At 45.3% G+C, this 17,622-nt stretch overlaps 1 protein-coding gene across 3 annotated transcripts in view; it reads right to left on the bottom strand.

The window, feature by feature from the left end:
* Window positions 1–17,622, bottom strand: part of LOC144498628 (DENN domain-containing protein 2A) — a 105,446-nt gene that overhangs the window by 48,936 nt on the left and 38,888 nt on the right. For all 3 annotated transcript variants that reach the window (XM_078220021.1, XM_078220023.1, XM_078220024.1), the window contains exon 3: window positions 1,370–2,638. In XM_078220021.1, coding sequence (XP_078076147.1) covers window positions 1,370–2,638 — 1,269 coding nt within the window. The remainder of the gene's footprint in view (window positions 1–1,369; window positions 2,639–17,622) is intronic.

The following is a 17,622-nucleotide window of genomic DNA, read 5'->3' as shown; positions in this document are numbered from 1 at the left end:
CAGTTTTAAGGTTGCAAAAGAACGAGAGGCAAGATGAGGAATTTTTTTTTTTAAACACAGGTTGTTATGAGCTAGAATGCAATGCCTGAAAGGATGGTGGAAGCAGATGCAGTGGTAACTTTCCAAAGGAAATTGGATAAATATATCAATGGAAAATAAAGCAAGAGGAATGGGCTAATTAGATAGCTTTGCCAAAAAGCTAGTCCAGGCTCATTGGGAGGAACAACCTCTTTCTGTATTGTACCATTCTATGATTCTGTGAATTCCCTCAATATTGTGACGTCAAGTATTGTCAGGTCATGGGTTGGATACAAAATAAAATTCCCTCTTTGTTGCTCAATGGGCTTAGGCCCAATTCAAAGTTGTACCCACTGTACAAGTGCAATATATCCATTTCCCAAACTTACTATCCTGTCGGACTTGTAAACAAAAATATCAATTTTTTAAAATGCATTCTTCCATGGGATGGGAGTGTCACTAGCAAGGCCAGCTCATCTCTAATTGCCCTCAAGAAGGTTGTGAGTTGCGTTCTGGAACTGCCGCAGTCGATATTGTGTCGGTACATCTTTGTCCCAAATGCTGGCAGATTAGGCCTAGTAATGTGCTGTGAAGTCACTAGGAACTAGATAGAAATTGCCTGGATTCAATTTACTTGGGACTATTCCAGATGGTGGACAGTGGTCATTTTTATCCAATCAATCTGGGTACATTTGAACCAAGGTTCCAGAGGGAATGTAGGGTAACCCATAGCTTTAATTTTGAGAATGAACTCTTTATATTTTCCCCCTTCCCTTGATTGGACCCTCCCATCTAATGTATCATCTCAGTCCTTGATCAAAGTTGATGGAAAACCAGAAACGAAAAGATCCACAAAGGCCTACCATCTTGGGAAATATTCTTCCCTCTACTTGTCTGTATATCTGGCTTCCCTCTGAATGTTTTCTCAATGGCAGTGTACCCAAAAGTAGAGAGGTCACATGACACCAGGTTATAGTCCAACAGGTTTATCTGAAATCACAAGCTTTCAGAGCGCTGCTCCTTCGTCAGGTGAAGTGGAGCGAGGCGCTCCAAAAGCTTGTGATTTCAAATAAACCTGTTGGACTATAACCTGATGTTGTGTGACCTTTCATATTGTCCACCCCAGTCCAACACTGGCATCTCCATGTCACACCCAAACGTAGGAGTTCAATAATTGGAAGAATTCAAGCAGGAACCCAAGCTTGTCACATCTGCAAGGGCTCCAATGTTCTGCTCACGTTATTGTAGTTTACTCCCGCACGTGTATGTCATAGATTTCTAGATCAAGGCTTTATAGTTTCCAGTATCCCACCAGAACTAACCTTCCCAATGGCAGAAGATGCCTGCTTACCGGTTATCCTTCTTGCTTGTCCGTGGTTTCCCATTTAGTGCCCCTGTACCGACTGTAGGGGGAGGTGACAAAGGGAGAGGTGGGGGGATGGCTGGTAAGTCTGGCAATTGCCGGGTGCTCTTCCTTAACGTACATACGCCTGCCATTTTTTCTGTCCCATATTCAAAAGTCCTCCTAGGTTTGGGCACGGGATTCACTGTAAGCTCCTGGTCCAGGATTCCCGGTTCCGAGTAGATGTTCTCCACATTTCTAATTTTACAGCTTGCCCAGGAGACCTTCACCTTGTCTAGATTCCCAAAACTCAGCTCACTTGCTTCAGAGTCTGAATTGGACTGGATGTGCTTGCGCTTCAGCTCAGAGCTACAGCTGCCATCCTTTTTCTCCTTGGGGGTTGATGCCCCCTGGGCTGCCAGCGCTTCCTGAAGTCTTTGAGGAGTGTAGTAATCACCAGGCAGTTTGAGCTGGCTTGATAAGGAATCTTCCTTTGTCTTTTCTTCCAGCTTCTTGATATGATTCAACACAGTTGTTCTGTCTCTTTTCAAGGGCTGTGTTGTGGCAAATTTAGTACAGGCAACCTCTTTTGCTTTCCTGCCAACTTGCTGCGTCAGATCAGACGTTATCATTTCATTCTGCTTGCCCCCAGACAATCTGCTTTCAGTCTCCAAGGTCCTGGCCTTCCCATCGTCTACTTTGTATTCATTTTCTTTCCCAGCATCTTTGCTATCCAAATCCCAAACTTTTGAGTGTTTACATTCAGTCTTTTTAATGACATTTTCTTCAACCCATTTCACCAAGTCTGACTTGTTATCGAGTTCTTTTGCCTCTTTACTTTCTAATTTTTCTTTATCTGCTGAAAACACTGGTTCCTTCTTACCCTCCCATTCTGAAATCTTTTGCTTGATGCTTGGATTCCGAATTATGAGGCTTGTTTTATTGGGGGAAAATCTTTGGCTGGAGGTATTCTTTAATGGTTTCTGCATGGAAAGTTCATTTTCTGTGACACTGTTGATGTCCAGGCTTGGATTGTTGGTGCCCAATTTTTGATTCAACATTTTCTGCTCACTGCTAGCTGGTCGTGACTTTGAAAAGCAGCTATTAATTGGCTTTAAGGGACACTTTACCTCTGTGCTGTCAACTCCCTGTGTACCAATCAGGACTTTCGTTGAACTCTTTTTCGTGGAATTCTGGTGCTGATTACCAATACTTTCAGATTCTAACCTCTGTGGCTCTTCGACAATCAAAACAAACTTCTTACCATCTGTTCTGACCCTAGAAGATAAAAAGATGTCCATTATAAATCACAATAGTATTGAATGGATGCTGTGTCTTACAGAAGCACATGTGGCAGTCCTTAGCTGGCCTTTTGAAGGTACTGATCTCTAAACTTTCTTGTTTCACTTGTTAACCCTATACTTAGAGCACTGCAGAAGTCATCACCCCGAGTGTTGGTTAACCTCCCTATTCTGAACCAGATCCTCTGTTTTATATCTGTGTATGCTGCTGATTAGAGACAATGGTGTCTAAAGTTGTGAAATGGTGTCCACAGGACTGAGGGTTGATAATCTGAAAAGGTATTGCATATGCATGAATACATGAATATTGGGTGGCACTGTGGCACAGTGATTAGCACTGCTTCCTCACAGCGCCGGGGACCCGGGTTCGATTCCCGGCTTGGGTCACTGTCTGTGTGGAGTTTGCACATTCTCCTCGTGTCTGCGTGGGTTTCCTCCGGGTGCTCCGGTTTCCTCCCACAGTCCAAAGATGTGCTGGTTAGGTGGATTGGCCATGCTAAATTGCCCCTAGTGTCAGGGGGGCCAGCTAGTGTAAATGCATGAGGTTATGGGGATAGGACCTGGGAGTGTGGTCAGTGCAGACTCGATGGGCCGAATGGCCTCCTTCTGCGCTGTATGATTCTATGATTCTACATGAACAAGACCTTACATGGCACAATTTTAATATTTGTGGATGTTACAAATCGTTGAAGCATTGTGAACTGAGGAGGATAGTGTCGAACTTCAAAACGACAAAGGGTTAGTGGAATGGGCAGACAAGTGGCTGGTGAAATATAGTGCAAGTAAGTGTGAAGTGGTTCATTTTGGTAGGACGAATAGAGAGAGACAATATAAAATAAAAGGTACAAGTCTAATGGCGGTGCAGGAGCAGAGGGACCTGGCTGTTTATGTGTATTGATCATTGAAGATGACAGGACAGGATGAGAGTGTGGTTAATAAAGCATACAGCATTATAGGCTTCAGAATGTAGAAACTCAGGCCTACTACCTGAATAATCTAAGAGGATCTACCTTCTACCCGATGATTCTTACATCAAATATTACATCATACTTGCAGCACAAGAACTGGCCATTCAGCCCATTTGATCTGTGTCGATAATTGTGTTTCACATCAGTCACCAACTGTTCAATGCATTGGAATAATTTAAGTAATTTTAATTATATTTCATCAGAATTGCCCTCCCCTCCCCCATTCTCAATACTTCAGAATGTTTTACTGAGTCCAGCTGCAATTGAACATGGATGACACTTTAGACAGTAGAGTCCTCTTTTTGTATCATTCCATTACAATGTAGTAATACAGAAATAGTGCAAGGCCTCACAATCTCTTTCTTGGCCGAAGCAATCTGAGTGAACCTTGGTCTAGTTACCTCTAGTGAACCTTCATTAAAATGCAATTCATTTGTCTTGCAATATGTGTACTGGATGTGAGGTATGAAAAATGGAGCAATAAAACTCTCGCTCACGGATGGTGTAGCGATACTGAAGAGCTACACACTACACACACAGCTGGCAAGCCTCAACGGAAAACATAAGCACTGTGGGAAAGTGCAGTTAGGGTGCTCTTTTTATACTCTCTTTGCAGGATGCTGATGACCTTCCCAGCATTTGAACAAAGAGAGGACAGGCCAGAACACAGAGGCACACAGTAGTACAAGTCAATCAGTTCCTGCTTGAGACACTGCAAATCTCTGGAGCATCATTCAGGTTGGCAATCTCTGGGGCTAGAGCTGAGAATTACAAAGAAATCCTCTGGTGAATTCTTAAGGAGAATCTTACAAAATGGGTACATAAATAGGGAGGGAATAGAGGGATACAGACCAAGTAAGGGCAGAAGGTTTTTTTGGTGTAGTTAGGGTATCATGATTGGCACGGGCTTGGAGGGCAGGAGAGCCTGTTCCTGTGCTGTACTTTGCTTTGTTCTTCCTATTCGGTTATTTAAATTCATAAAGATATATGGCCCAATCTTAGCTATGCAGTGCGCACGATTTTGGTTAGGGCTCCCCAGTAGGTATAGAGGGGTTTTGCCTGAAATAAAAGCAGAAAGTGCTCGATAAACTGAGCAGGTCTGGCAGCATCCGTGGAGGGAGAAACAGAGTTAATGGTTTGACTCTTCTTCAGAACTAAAGAGATGCGGGAAAGTGATAGTGTTCAAAAAAAGGGGTGAGGGACATCAGGTGGAATGAAAGGGAACATCAGGAATAGTTTAGGGAGCTGGGAGATTAAATACGTCATTGAACAACAGGGAAAGAGAATGGTAATGGTAGCGGTAAAGATACAAAGCATTGGTCAAGGATATGTGTTAATACCAGAATAAAGGTCAGCACTGAATGAAAGCAAAAACATAAAAACAAAATACAAACTGGCATTTGGGGGAAAGGAAATTCAAAATGGAGGACAGAGTTTATGGCCGTAAGGTGTTGAATTCAATGCTGAATCCACAAGACTGTAAAGTGCCCAAGCAGAGAATGAGATGCTGTTCCTCCAGCTTGTGCTGGCTTCACTGGAATACTGCAGCAGCAGAGGACAGAAATGTGAGCACAAGAGCAAGATGGAGAATAGAAACGGCAAGCGTCTGGAAGGTTGCTTGCGGACTGAGCAGAGTGTTCCGCAAAGTGGTCACCCGGTCTGCATTTGGTCTCCCCAGGGTAGAGGAGACTGCATTGTGAATACAGTAGACTAACTCGAAAGAAGTAAAAGCAAATCACTGCTTTATCTGGTAGGAGTGTTTGGGGCTTTGGATAGTGGGGAGAAAAGGGGTAAAGGGGCAGGTGTTACATCTCCTGCGACTGCGTGCCGTGGGAAGGGGAGGAGGTGTTGGCGGTGATGGAGGAGCGGACCAGGGTGTCACAACAAGAACACTCCCTTTGGGATGCTGATGGAGGAGGGAGATGATATGTTTAGTGATGACATCATGCTGGAGTTGGTGGAATTGGAAGTAGATTGGGCATGGCTGAGGGCCCTGTCAACCACAGTAGTGGGACGGGGTGGGAATCCTCATTTCAGAAGAGGCTCGATGGAACGTGCAGGAGGGCATGCCAGGAGCAGCACCAGACATACCTGAAAATGAGGTGTCAACCTGGTGAAGCTACCAAACAGGACGACTTGCATGCCAAATGGCAAAAAGTGATAGACAGAGCTAAGTGATCCCACAACCAACGGATCATATCTAAGCTCTGCAGTTCTACCACACCCAGTCGTGAATGATGGCGGACAATTAAACAACTCGCTGGAGGAGGAGGCTCCACAAATATCCCCATCCTCAATGATGGAGGAGCCCAAAACATCAGTGCAAAAGATAAGGCTGAAGTATTCGCAGCAATCTTCAGTCAGAAGTGCCGAGTGGATGATCGATCTCGGCCTCCTCCAGTGGTGCCCAGCATCTCAGATGCCAGTCTCCAGCCAATTGGATTCGCTCCATGTGATATCAAGAAACAGTTGGAGGTAATGGATATTGCAAAGGCAATGGGCCCTGATAACATTCCAGCAATAGTACTGAAGACTTGCGCTCCAGAACTTGCCGCTCCCCTAGCCAAGCTCTTCCAGTACAGTTACAACACTGGCATCTACCTGACAATGTGGAAAATTGCCCAGATATATCCTGTACACAAAAAGCAGGACAACTCCAACCCAGCCAATTACCGCCCAATCAGTCTACTCTTGATCATCAGTAAAGTGATGGAAGAGGTCATCAACAGTTCTATCAAGCAACACCTGCTCAGCAATAACCTGCTCAGCGATACTCAGTTTGGGTTTCGCCAGGGTCACTCAGCTCCTGACCTCATTACAGCTTTGGCTCAAACATGGACAAAAAAGCCGAATTCCAGAGGTGAAGTAAGAGTGACAGCCCTTGACATCAAGGTCGCATTTGACTGAGTGTGGCATCAAGGAGCCCGAGCAAAACCGGAATCAATGGGTATCAGGGAGCAAACTCTCTGCTGGTTGGAGTCATACCTGGTACATAGGAAGATGGTTGTGGTTGTGGAGGGTCAGTCATCTCAGCTCCAGGACATCTCTGCAGGAGTCCCTCAGGATAGTGTCCCAGGCCCAACCATCTTCAGCTGCTTCATCAATGACCTTTCCTCCGTCATAAGATCAGAAGTGGGGATGTTCGCTGATGATTGCACAATGTTCAGCACCATTCGTGACTCCTCAGATACTGAAGCAGTTCATGTTCAAATGCAACAAGATCTGGACAATATCCAGGCTTGGGCTGACAAGTGGCAAGTAACATTTGCGCCACACAAATGCCAGGCAATGACCGTCCCCAATAAGAGACACTCTAACCACCGGCCCTTGACATTCAATGGTGTTACCATCACTGAATCCCTCACTGTCAACATCCTTGGGGTTACCATTGACTAGAAACTCAACTGGACTCACCACATAAACACAGTGGCTACAAGAGCAGGTCAGAGGCTAGGAATACTGCAGCGAATAACTTACCTTCTGACTCCCCAAAGTCTGCCCACCATCTACAAGGCACAAGTCAGGGGTGTAATAGAATACTCCCCACTTGCCTGGATGGATGCAGCTCCAACAATACTCAAGAAGCTTGACACCATCCAAGACAAAGCAGCCCACTTGATTGGCACCACATACACAAACGTCCACTCCCTTCAACACTGATGCTCAGTAGCAACAGTGTGTACTATCTACAAGGTGCACTGCAGCAATTCATCCAAGATCCTTAGACAGTATCTTCCAAACCCACGACCACTTCCTTCTCGAAGGACAAGGGCAGCAGATAAATGGGAACACCACCACCTGCAAGTTCCTCACCAAGCCACTCACCATCCCGGCTTGGAAATATACCGCCATTCTTTCGCAGTTGCTGGGTCAAAATCCTTAAATTCCCTCCCTAACGGCATTGTGGGTCAATCCTCAGCACATGGACTCAGAAATTCAAGAAGGCAGCTCACCACCACCTTCTCAAGGATAACTAGGGATGGGCAATAAATGCTGGCCAGCCAGCGACGCCCATGTCCCACGAATGAATACAAAAAAAGGAAAAAGCATGTCGAAGTGTCATTGTGAAGGTAACATCATCAGAACAGCTGCAGCAGAGATGTAGTAACAGGCTCTGGCTGTTGGAAGGAAGCAGGATGTAAAAAAGTGTAGTTGAGGCAGTTGTGGGAGTCGATGGGCTTGTGATGAATATTAGTAGATAGTATCCCAGAAATGGAGACAGAGAGGCCAAGGAAGGAAGATGTCATAGATGGACCATGTAAAGGTGAGAGAAGGGGAAAGGGTGGGGCAGCACAGTGGCACAGTTGTTAGCATTGCTGCCTCACAGCACCAGGGACCCAGGTTCGATTCCCGGCTTGGGTTACTGTCAATGCGGAGTCTGCACACTCTCCCTGTGTCTGTGTGGGTTTCCTCCAGGTGCTCCTGTCTCCTCCCACAGTCCACAAGACGTGCTGGTTAGGTGCATTGCCAAACTAAATTCTCCCTCAATGTACCTGAACAGGCGTCAGAGTGTGGCTACTAGGGGATTTTCACAGTAACTTCATTGCAGTGTTAATGTAAGCCTACTTCTGGCACTAATAAATAAACTTTTAAAAAAGAAATTGAAAGCAAAATTGATGAATTTTTCATTTCCGGCTGACTAATACAGTCATCAACGTAGCGGAAAAACAGGTGTGGGAGGAAGCCCAAGTAGGACTGGAACAAGGAATGTTCCACACACCCCACAAAAAGACAGAAACAACTAGGGCCCTTCTTGGTACTCGTAGCCACGCCCTTTATTTGGATGAAGTGAGACAAGTTAAAGGAGAAATTATTCAATGAGAGAACAAATTCAGCCAGGTGGACAAGGGTGGTGGTGAATGGGGACTGTTTGGGCCTCCTTTCAAAGAAAAATGCAAGGGCACTCAGACTGTCATGGTGGGCGATGTGACTATGGTGTGCCTACCACACAATTGAGCAATGTCATGTATGAATTTCAGTGTCCGGCATGATGCCAGGTACATCAGCCGTACGTCCCGACAATTGGCTGATTGAATCAAACAGCAAGTTCCTCCAGCTATTCATAATAAGCAGACTGCAGGCCGTATTCAACCTGCCTGTGCTCGCAAAACCCAAAAGAAAACATCTAATGTTAGCCGTGACTCTGCGATTGGGCAGCACTTGCTTAACAATCCCGAGTGTGCTAATAGCTACACTAACAACCAATTTAAGAAGTCAGTCGAGCTTGCAACGCAATGCTGGCAAGAAACAATACACATCCATAGGCAGTGACCCATTCTCTGCAAATAAAAGGAATATGTTTAAGCTTTATGTCTTTTTTGAGTTACCCAGAAGTGCGGGGAACATATAGTTCCTCGTTTCTTTCTCTATGGCAATGGCTTGGCCAATCAATCAGCATCCCCTTTTCTCCTGTGGTATAAATTGTTGTCATTATTTTCAAATTTGGCATTCTAGTATTTGTCCTGATGAGTGGTAGAAAAAAAGCTTCAGCAACATGTTTCTCTTTTCAGAAATATTCAAGTTCTGTACTACCCAAGTGATTGTTTGTACTGAACACTGTGCAATCAGCAGCAAACATCCCCATTTCCAATTTAAATGATAGAGGGAAAACCATCAATGAGGTAACTCGTGATGTTTGGGAATAAGACAGTATCTTAAGCATCTCCTGCAGTGATTTGGGGCTGAGGTTGTTGTTGTTTGGCACACCTTTGCACCCATCCTATTTTTTACTTTTTGGGGAATAATGGGGGAAGAGGTGAAAGAATTTCCGAGCTGATTATCAGCTCATTGAGGTGTGGAATGCTCCTTCTGTGGCCAACAATAATGGTGTTGGACTCAAACCCGGAGTTTCTGCTCCTGTGGTAGGAGCACTCCTACTGCCCAACAAGGCCTCCCTGAGGCAGAGATGATCTACCTTCAACAATCAGAACCACTTTTTTGTGCTAAGTGTTCTTCCAATCAGTGGAGAGATTCCACCTCTCCCACTATGATTCCCACGGATTTCAATTTTGCCAGTGCTCCTTGATGCCACACTCAGTTAAATGCTCTCTTGATGTCAAGGGCAGTCATTCCCACCACCTCTAATTCAGCTCCTTTGTCCATGTTTGGACGAAGCCTTTAATAAGACCAAGTGGTCATGATAGAACCCAAAGTATCGGTCAGCTGGCTGATGGTGAGTAGTTGCCACTGGACAACAATTTTCCATCACTTTGCTGATGATTGAGAGGCTGATGTGGCTGTAATTGACCATGTTGAATGTCTCCTGCTTTATGAGGACAGGTCATAAATGGGCAGTCTGCCACATTGTGGGGTAGATGGCGGTGCTGAACTGGCCCGACTCGGGGCACAGCTAATTCTGGAACTCAAGTCTTCAGTACTATTGCCGGGATGTTGGCAGGGTCTTTGTTGCATCCATGGCACTCAGCCATATCTTGATATCACATGGAGTCAATCAAATTGGCTGAAGACTTCTATCTATGATGATGGGAACCTTAAGAAGAGGCTGGGATACATCATCCACTCAGTATTTCAGGCTGGAGATTGTAAATGTTCCAGTTTTGTCTTTTTCACTGATGTGTTGAGCTTCTTCATCATTGAGGATGGGGATGTTCATGGAGCCGTCTTCTATTTATGGGCTATCTGCTACTAATCGTGATGGAATATTAGTAGACTACCGAGTTTTGATCTGATCCATTCTGCTATGAAGCATGCCATGTAATCCCATGTTGTAGCTTCACCAGGTTGGCACCTCATTGTTGGGTACCCCTGGTGATGCTCCTGGCATGCTATCCTACAGGTGGCAATCAGCAGAAGGTTTTGTTGCTTTGTGTATGACTGAATGCTGTGAGGCTTCATGGGGTCTGGAGTCAATGTCGAAGACTCCAAGAGCCACTCTCTCCTGACAAAACCGTTATACCACCAGCTCTGCTGGTGGGACAAGACCGGTAAGAAGTCTCACAACTAAACCTGTTGGACTTTAACCTGGTGTTGTGAGACTTCTTACTATGCCCACCCCAGTCCAACGCCGGCATCTCCACATCAGGGTCAAGACCGACCAGGGATCTCCCTCCTCCCATCCGCAGCCTGGAATAAGACCTCCAAAAAGAGGCATCAGAAAACCTCGGTATCCAATCTAAAACTATTTCATCTTCTTTCTCCTTCCTGTCTGCAACCATCCAATAAAGAGGTTTAGATTGTCTTTAAGTGGCATCAGAGGCTGCCCCCTAACCTCCTCCCAACAGAGGTGCAGCCGATAAGCTGCACAGATAGCACTGGCTACCTGCACGCTCATGATTTTCCAGCCTTTGCTCTTTACCCACCTGTCATAGCCCTGAATTCAAGTCAGCTGTGACCTGATTGTCAGAGTTCCCCAAAAGAGAATGTCACAAAGTGCTCCATTTGATTCATAGAAACCCTACAGTACAGAAAGAGGCCGTTCAGCCCATCGAGTCTGCACCGACCACAATCCCACCCAGGCCCTACCCCCATATCCCTACATATTTACCCACTAATCCCTCTAACCTACGCATCTCAGGACACTAAGGGCAATTTTGAGCATGGCCAATCAACCGAACCCGCACATCTTTGGACTCCTCGCATTTCCCTGATCCTGAGAAAGTTCTTTGGTTTCAATGCTGGATCCAGTTTGTTAAATCAATCAGTTCGCCCCTCATCACATTCCTGTCCGTGCATGTTACACCCATTCCACTGCAAACTTGCCTCGAGTTTAGCTCAGCAAATACAAAGAAATGAAGAACCAGACTCTGCAACCAGAACCTGTCAATGAGTTTGAACTGGATCACTGGATAGTAAGAGCTCTCTGGAGGGAAAAGTCGACTCGACTTCAGTCATATATCTATATAAAATCAATAAATTGCTCAGCAGGCCTACAATTTTAATGATTTATATATTTTTAAACAGCATTTTCTGCTGCAGTGCTCTCTCAAATAAGGCACCACATTCACTTTCTCCTGTTACTTCAAAAAAGTTTGACGGCAGTCCAACTCGAGCAAAGGCTGAATCAGATCGCTACTCTCAGAAAGACGCTGAAACAGACATTGTAGAGAACAAAGCTAGCCCTTGGGATTGGATTGGAAAGTTGGGATGAATATCACAGACCACTATTACTCGCTGTAACGCTGCATTCAAAAATGGCAGACTGGGCAAAGGACTGAAATATGGATGACTTTAGACATTTTAACAAAAAGCAAAACAACAGAGTGTACTGAATAGGACTGAATGAAAATACAGCTGTTTCTCAGATCCTTGCTGCATATTTCTCTAAATGTGGGTCCTAAACCACAGCCATATTGTGTGGTTAGCCTGAAAGGTCACTGATTGATCTGAGGAGATCTCTACTTAAGCTAAACACTTTGAATAAACAGTACCTCACTGAATATCTCAGAGATGCCAACAACCTCTGCAAGGAGGTTTGGACAGCCCCAGGCAATCAACTTAACAATTTAACTTAAATGCTCTTGTAACATACTGCCACATTTACAACCGCAAATGCCACATTCTCAGTCATGTATTTAGTTATGCAAGTGATTGAGAAGGGTGGAAAAAGATGATAAATTGCAAAAAGGGACAGTAGGTGGTTAAAAAAAAAACACACAGCCAGATGTGTTCCTGAGACTTGCTTCAACTGATGTGTACAGATAATGACTGCTCTGGTAATCTCAGTGTTTGTGTGGGGATCATGTTTCCATGGTGATTTCTGCAGACGGGTACATCAACAAAAACAGAAATTCAGATTTTCAATCAGCGAACTTACGCTGATATTGAAGGAAATATACATCCAATCCAAACATAGAAATGCCCAACTCTCTGAGCAAACTGCATTGTTCAAGAATTGAAGTGGTTCAGTGATAAACACCCACATGAAAAAGGGGTTTGATAAGCAACCTCCAATATAACTTTAACATGGGATTGAAGATTAATAAACAGAATGGGAGGGAGCCTGTGGGAAAGCCAGCTGTGGAAAACATGTAGGATTCTAAGATTTCAATTTTTACAGACATTCCTCCTTCCCCCATTAGTTTTCAGCATTTGATAATCTGCCAATAACCATTGTTTTTCCTATTTATTCCACAGTGGCACAGTGGTTAGCATTGCTGCCTCACAGTACCAGGGACCCGGGTTCGATTCTGGCCTTGGGTCTGTGTGGAGTTTGCACGTTCTCCCCGTGTCTGTGTGGGTTTCCTCCGGCTGCTCCGGTTTCCTCCCACACTCCAAAGATATGCGGGTTAGATGTATTGGCCATGCTAAATTGTCCCTTAGTGTCCTGGGATGCATAGGTTAGCGGGATTAGCAGGATAAATACGTGGGGTAATGGGGATAGGGCCTGGGATGGGATTGTTGTCGGTATAGACCCAATGGGCCGAATGGCCTCCTTCTGCACTGTAGAGTTTCTATGACCCCCACGGAATTCCCGACATCAGCATATCCCGGATACTTAGGTGGGAAGTTTAAACTTCCGATTGCCATTTCATCCTGCCCGGATTGCTCAGTGATTGGCCAGAACTGCACAAACATGGGTTGTCTGCACCTTGCTTTCTTTATACGAATTTACTTAATAGTTCTTTTTCGTGGCAAGTATAAAATCAGGGAAACCTTAAGTAGATCAGCTGGGGTGTCAAAGCACTAAAGAATCCACAACAATGTTCAACCACCCCTCCACCCCCGCTCCCTCCCACGCAGTGTTTACCCCATCCTGCACCTCGGACAGTACTGGGGTATTAACACTGTCAGTGGTGCGAGGCTGTACAGATTTGAGAGTTCATAGCTCCAGGCAATCTGAAGCCCACGAGTTTTCCCCTCAGTCTCAGCCTGCTCAATCAAAGAATAATTTGATTTAGAAATGCCAGCCACAGGATATTTAATAATTGCAGATACTGAAAAGTCCATTTTCTACTGTGAAACAGCTGGAAATAGCAAAATTAACACAAGCTTTGGGACAGTCAGACTTACTTCCCAGGATATGACAGCTAGTACCATAAAAAAAGGGGAACGGCTTGACCTCTGTTGCACAGCGTTGAGGCCTGCCTGGTTTCCTAAGATGGAGGCTTTATGGAACAGCCAGCATCAGAAGTTTGGACTTAAGAAGTGCTAGCAGGCAAATGTGTATTTTTTTCTGTGATTAGCGTCGACTGGAATTATTCCGATGCTGGGATGATTTGGGCCTATTTATTTAAAATAATAACACATTCTCTGATGGGTAGAACACACTTGTTGTATGCCAATGGATTCAGCTTTGTTACACATCTAACTGTAAAAGTACATACATTGAGCAGAGGATTGTGTGATTCCAGCATCCTTTTAACCAACCTAATAATTAGATGATTGGGGCGGCACAGTGACACAGTGGTTAGCACTGCTGCCTCACAGTGCCAGGGACTCTGGTTCAATTCCGGTCTCGAGTAACTGTGTGAAGTTTGCATGTTCTCCCCGTGTCTGCGTGGGTTTCCTCCTATGTTCCAAAAGTGTGCAGGAAAGGTGGATTGGCCTTGCTAAATTGCCTCTTAGTTGTCAGGGGAATTAGTCGGGTAAATACATGGGTTTGCGGGATTAGAGCCTGGGTGAGACTGTTGTCGGTGCAGGCTCGATGGGCTGAATGGTCTCCTTCTGCACTGTAGGGATTCTATGATTCCTTCAGCCAATCACATCAGGGTTGCAAATGATCGTGTCCCAAATTCTAATGCCACTCCAGTTACCTTCCCCATTGGCTGAGCTTCTAGAACCAGATCAGAATGATCATTTCTGATTAATTTGGTCACAAAAACCATTCACCAAAAAAAGGTTTGTGATAATGAACCAGAGGACACTTGTCTCCTCCTCCCACAGCAAATACACCACAATTTATAACAGCAAGGAAATCTGGGTGAGGATTCTGCTCTCTGAACTGATTAATAATGTGAGAATTGTTTGAAACATAGAATCATAGAATCCCTACAGTACAGAAGGAAGCCATTCAACCCATCGAGTCTATACCAACCACATCCTACCCAGGCCCCGTAACCCCACATATTTACCCTTCTAATCCTCCTGACACGAGGGTCAGTTTAGCATGGCCAATCAAACTAACGCGCACATCTTTGAACTGTGGGAGGGAGCCGGAGCTCCCAAAAGAAACCCATGCAGACACGGGGAGAATGTGCAAACTCCACACAGACAGTGATTCAAGGCTGGAATTGAACCCAGGTCCCTGATGTTGTGAGGCAGCAGTGCTAACCACTGTGCCGCCCAAAAGTACTTGCATTGTAACATAGCAATCTGGTATGACGTTGGAATGTTGAATATACTGTACACATTTCATTCAGTCACACTGGTTTCCTCCCACAATCTGAAAGATGTGCTGGTTAGGTGCATTGGCCATGCTAAATTCTCCCTAAGTGTACTCGAACAGACGCCGGAGCGTGGCGACTCGAAGATTTTCACATGAAACTTCATTGCAGTGTTAATTTAAGCATATCAGATATAAGTGTCAAGTGGGAATGGATGTAAAACAAACCAGAAGGAGTTGCTATTCTAAGAAAATTGTGGCATATGAAATAATTGATTGGTATTGGAAAGTTGTTTTAGTTTAACTAAGATAGAAGGAAAAGTAGAATGCATATAAAATTAACTCTCGGCTAGAAACTAAAATAAGGGACAAGTGTCAAGTCACAAATTCTAGCCAATACTGATTAGCAAGCAAGAATAGAGGGGTGGAATTTTCCAACAAATTGTAAAGTGTCAGGTTCTGACTGAAAACCAGCATGTTTCTCTCCACAAACACAGCTCGGTTTTCTCATCAGATCTCCAGATACTGTCAAACAAAACTCAGGGGCATGGTTTGCGCATCATTCTGGCTGGGCGGGGCCTGATAGAGGCAGCAAGGTCGGCTCCACAGAGAACGGAGCGCCCTTTTGCCAAAAGAGTAGACTCCTTCCCACCCCTCCATGGCCATGAAGGACCCCCTCCCCACAAGCTTCGTGGTGACCCCCATCAACCACGGAAGTATTGGGGGCCACTCTCCCCTTCTTCCCTCACCCACCAACCCCCACACTGATGTCATCATGCCCCTGGCAATGCCCAGCCTTGGCCTTCAACCCCAGGCCTCCAGGCAGTTCTGCACCCCAGCGTGATCATCTTGTTTTCAAAAACCAGTAGAGAATTGTGCCAGCGTGACGTCACATCACCGGGGGGAGCATTCCATGGGGCTGGACGATATGGTGTTGAGCCTGTTAATAATATTTAAATTGATTTAATTTCATGCAAATCAGGTTCATGCCCTTTCTGATTACGTTGCCGGGGGGGGGGGGGGGGGGGGGGGGGGGGGTGGTTGGAGAAGAACTCAAAGAACATAGTTGGGCTGAAGGGCCTGTTTCCATGCTGTAAACCTCTATGACTCTAAGTGAGATCTCACTATCTCGTTATGGTGCTCTCGTGAGATTTAGTGGCCATTATGGGATTTGTGCCCATTTGTGTTCACGAAATCTCGTCTCAGGTTTCCATAAGGGATCTCAAAATATTCTTGTAGTAAACATTAGAAAATGCACTCCAGGCCATGGACTTTGTACACGTCTTTCAGATTGTGGGAGGAAACCAGTGTGACTGAATGAAATGTGTACAGTATATTCAACATTCCAACGCATACCAGATTGCTATGCTACAATGCAAGTACTTTTGGGCGGCACAGTGGTTAGCACTGCTACCTCACAGCACCAGGGACCTGGGTTCAATTCCAGCCTCGAGTCACTGTCTGAATGCAGTTTGCACATTCTCCCCGTGTCTGCGTGGGTTTCCTCTGGGAGCTCCGGTTTCCTCCCACAGCTCAAAGATGTGCGCGTTAGGTTGATTGGCCATGCTAAATTGACCCTTGTGTCAGGAGGATTAGAAGGGTAAATATGTGGGGTTACGGGGATAGGGCCTGGGTAGGATGTGGTCGGTACAGTCTCAATGGGCTCAATGGCCTCCTTCTGTACTGTAGGGATTCTATGATTCTATGTACATCATAGGAGACCTACTAATATTCCGTCACACCATATACATAATAATATGATATAATGCTTTTGTATTTTTCCACTTATATATTACTTATCCAAAGAAATGATACACTGAATATTCCATTATAGGTGATACACTGCTACAGATGTAAAACAATCTTAAAATAATGACAAAGCAAAAAAAAGTTACAGGATGTGGCGGACTTGGAGCTGACACTGGCATTTTGGTGGGAATAATGTAGGGAGGAGCTACACGATAAATGGAAGAACCATAAAGGGTGTAGAGACGCAGAGGGACCTGGGTGTGCAAGTCCACAGATCTTTGAAGGTGACGTCACAGGTGGAGAAGGTGGTGAAGAAGGCATATGGCATGCTTGCCTTTATAGGACGGGGCATAGAGTATAAAAGTTGGGGTCTGATGTTGCAGATGTATAGAACGTTGGTTCGGCCGCATTTGGAATACTGCGTCCAGTTCTGGTCGCCACACTACCAGAAGGACGTGGAGGCTTTGGAGAGAGTACAGAGGAGGTTTACCAGGATGTTGCCTGGTATGGAGGGGCTTGGTTATGAGGAGAGATTGGGGAAACTGGGGTTGTTCTCCTTGGAAAGACGGAGGATGAGGGGAGACTTAATAGAGGTGTATAAAATTATGAAAGGCATAGATAGGGTGAACGGTGGGAAGCTTTTCCCCGGGTCGGTGGTGACGTTCACGAGGGGTCATAGGTTCAAGGTGAAGAGGGGGAGGTTTAACACAGATATCAGAAGGACATATTTCACACAGAGGGTCGTGGGGGCCTGGAATGTGTTGCCGGGCAAGGTGGTGGAGGCGGACACACTGGGAACGTTTAAGACTTATCTAGACAGCTATATGAACAGAGTGGGAATGGAGGGATACAAAAGAGTGGTCTAGTTTGGACCAGGGAGCGGCGCGGGCTAATTGTTCCTGGTTTCTCGTTTCAAGGCTTCATTCTATGATCATCTTGCTGGTGCCAGTACAGAGTGAGACT

This window comes from Mustelus asterias, chromosome 9 (assembly GCF_964213995.1).
Source record: "Mustelus asterias chromosome 9, sMusAst1.hap1.1, whole genome shotgun sequence".
NCBI classification, from domain to species: Eukaryota; Metazoa; Chordata; class Chondrichthyes; order Carcharhiniformes; family Triakidae; genus Mustelus; species Mustelus asterias.
This window is presented reverse-complemented; position numbering and strand designations above follow the sequence as displayed.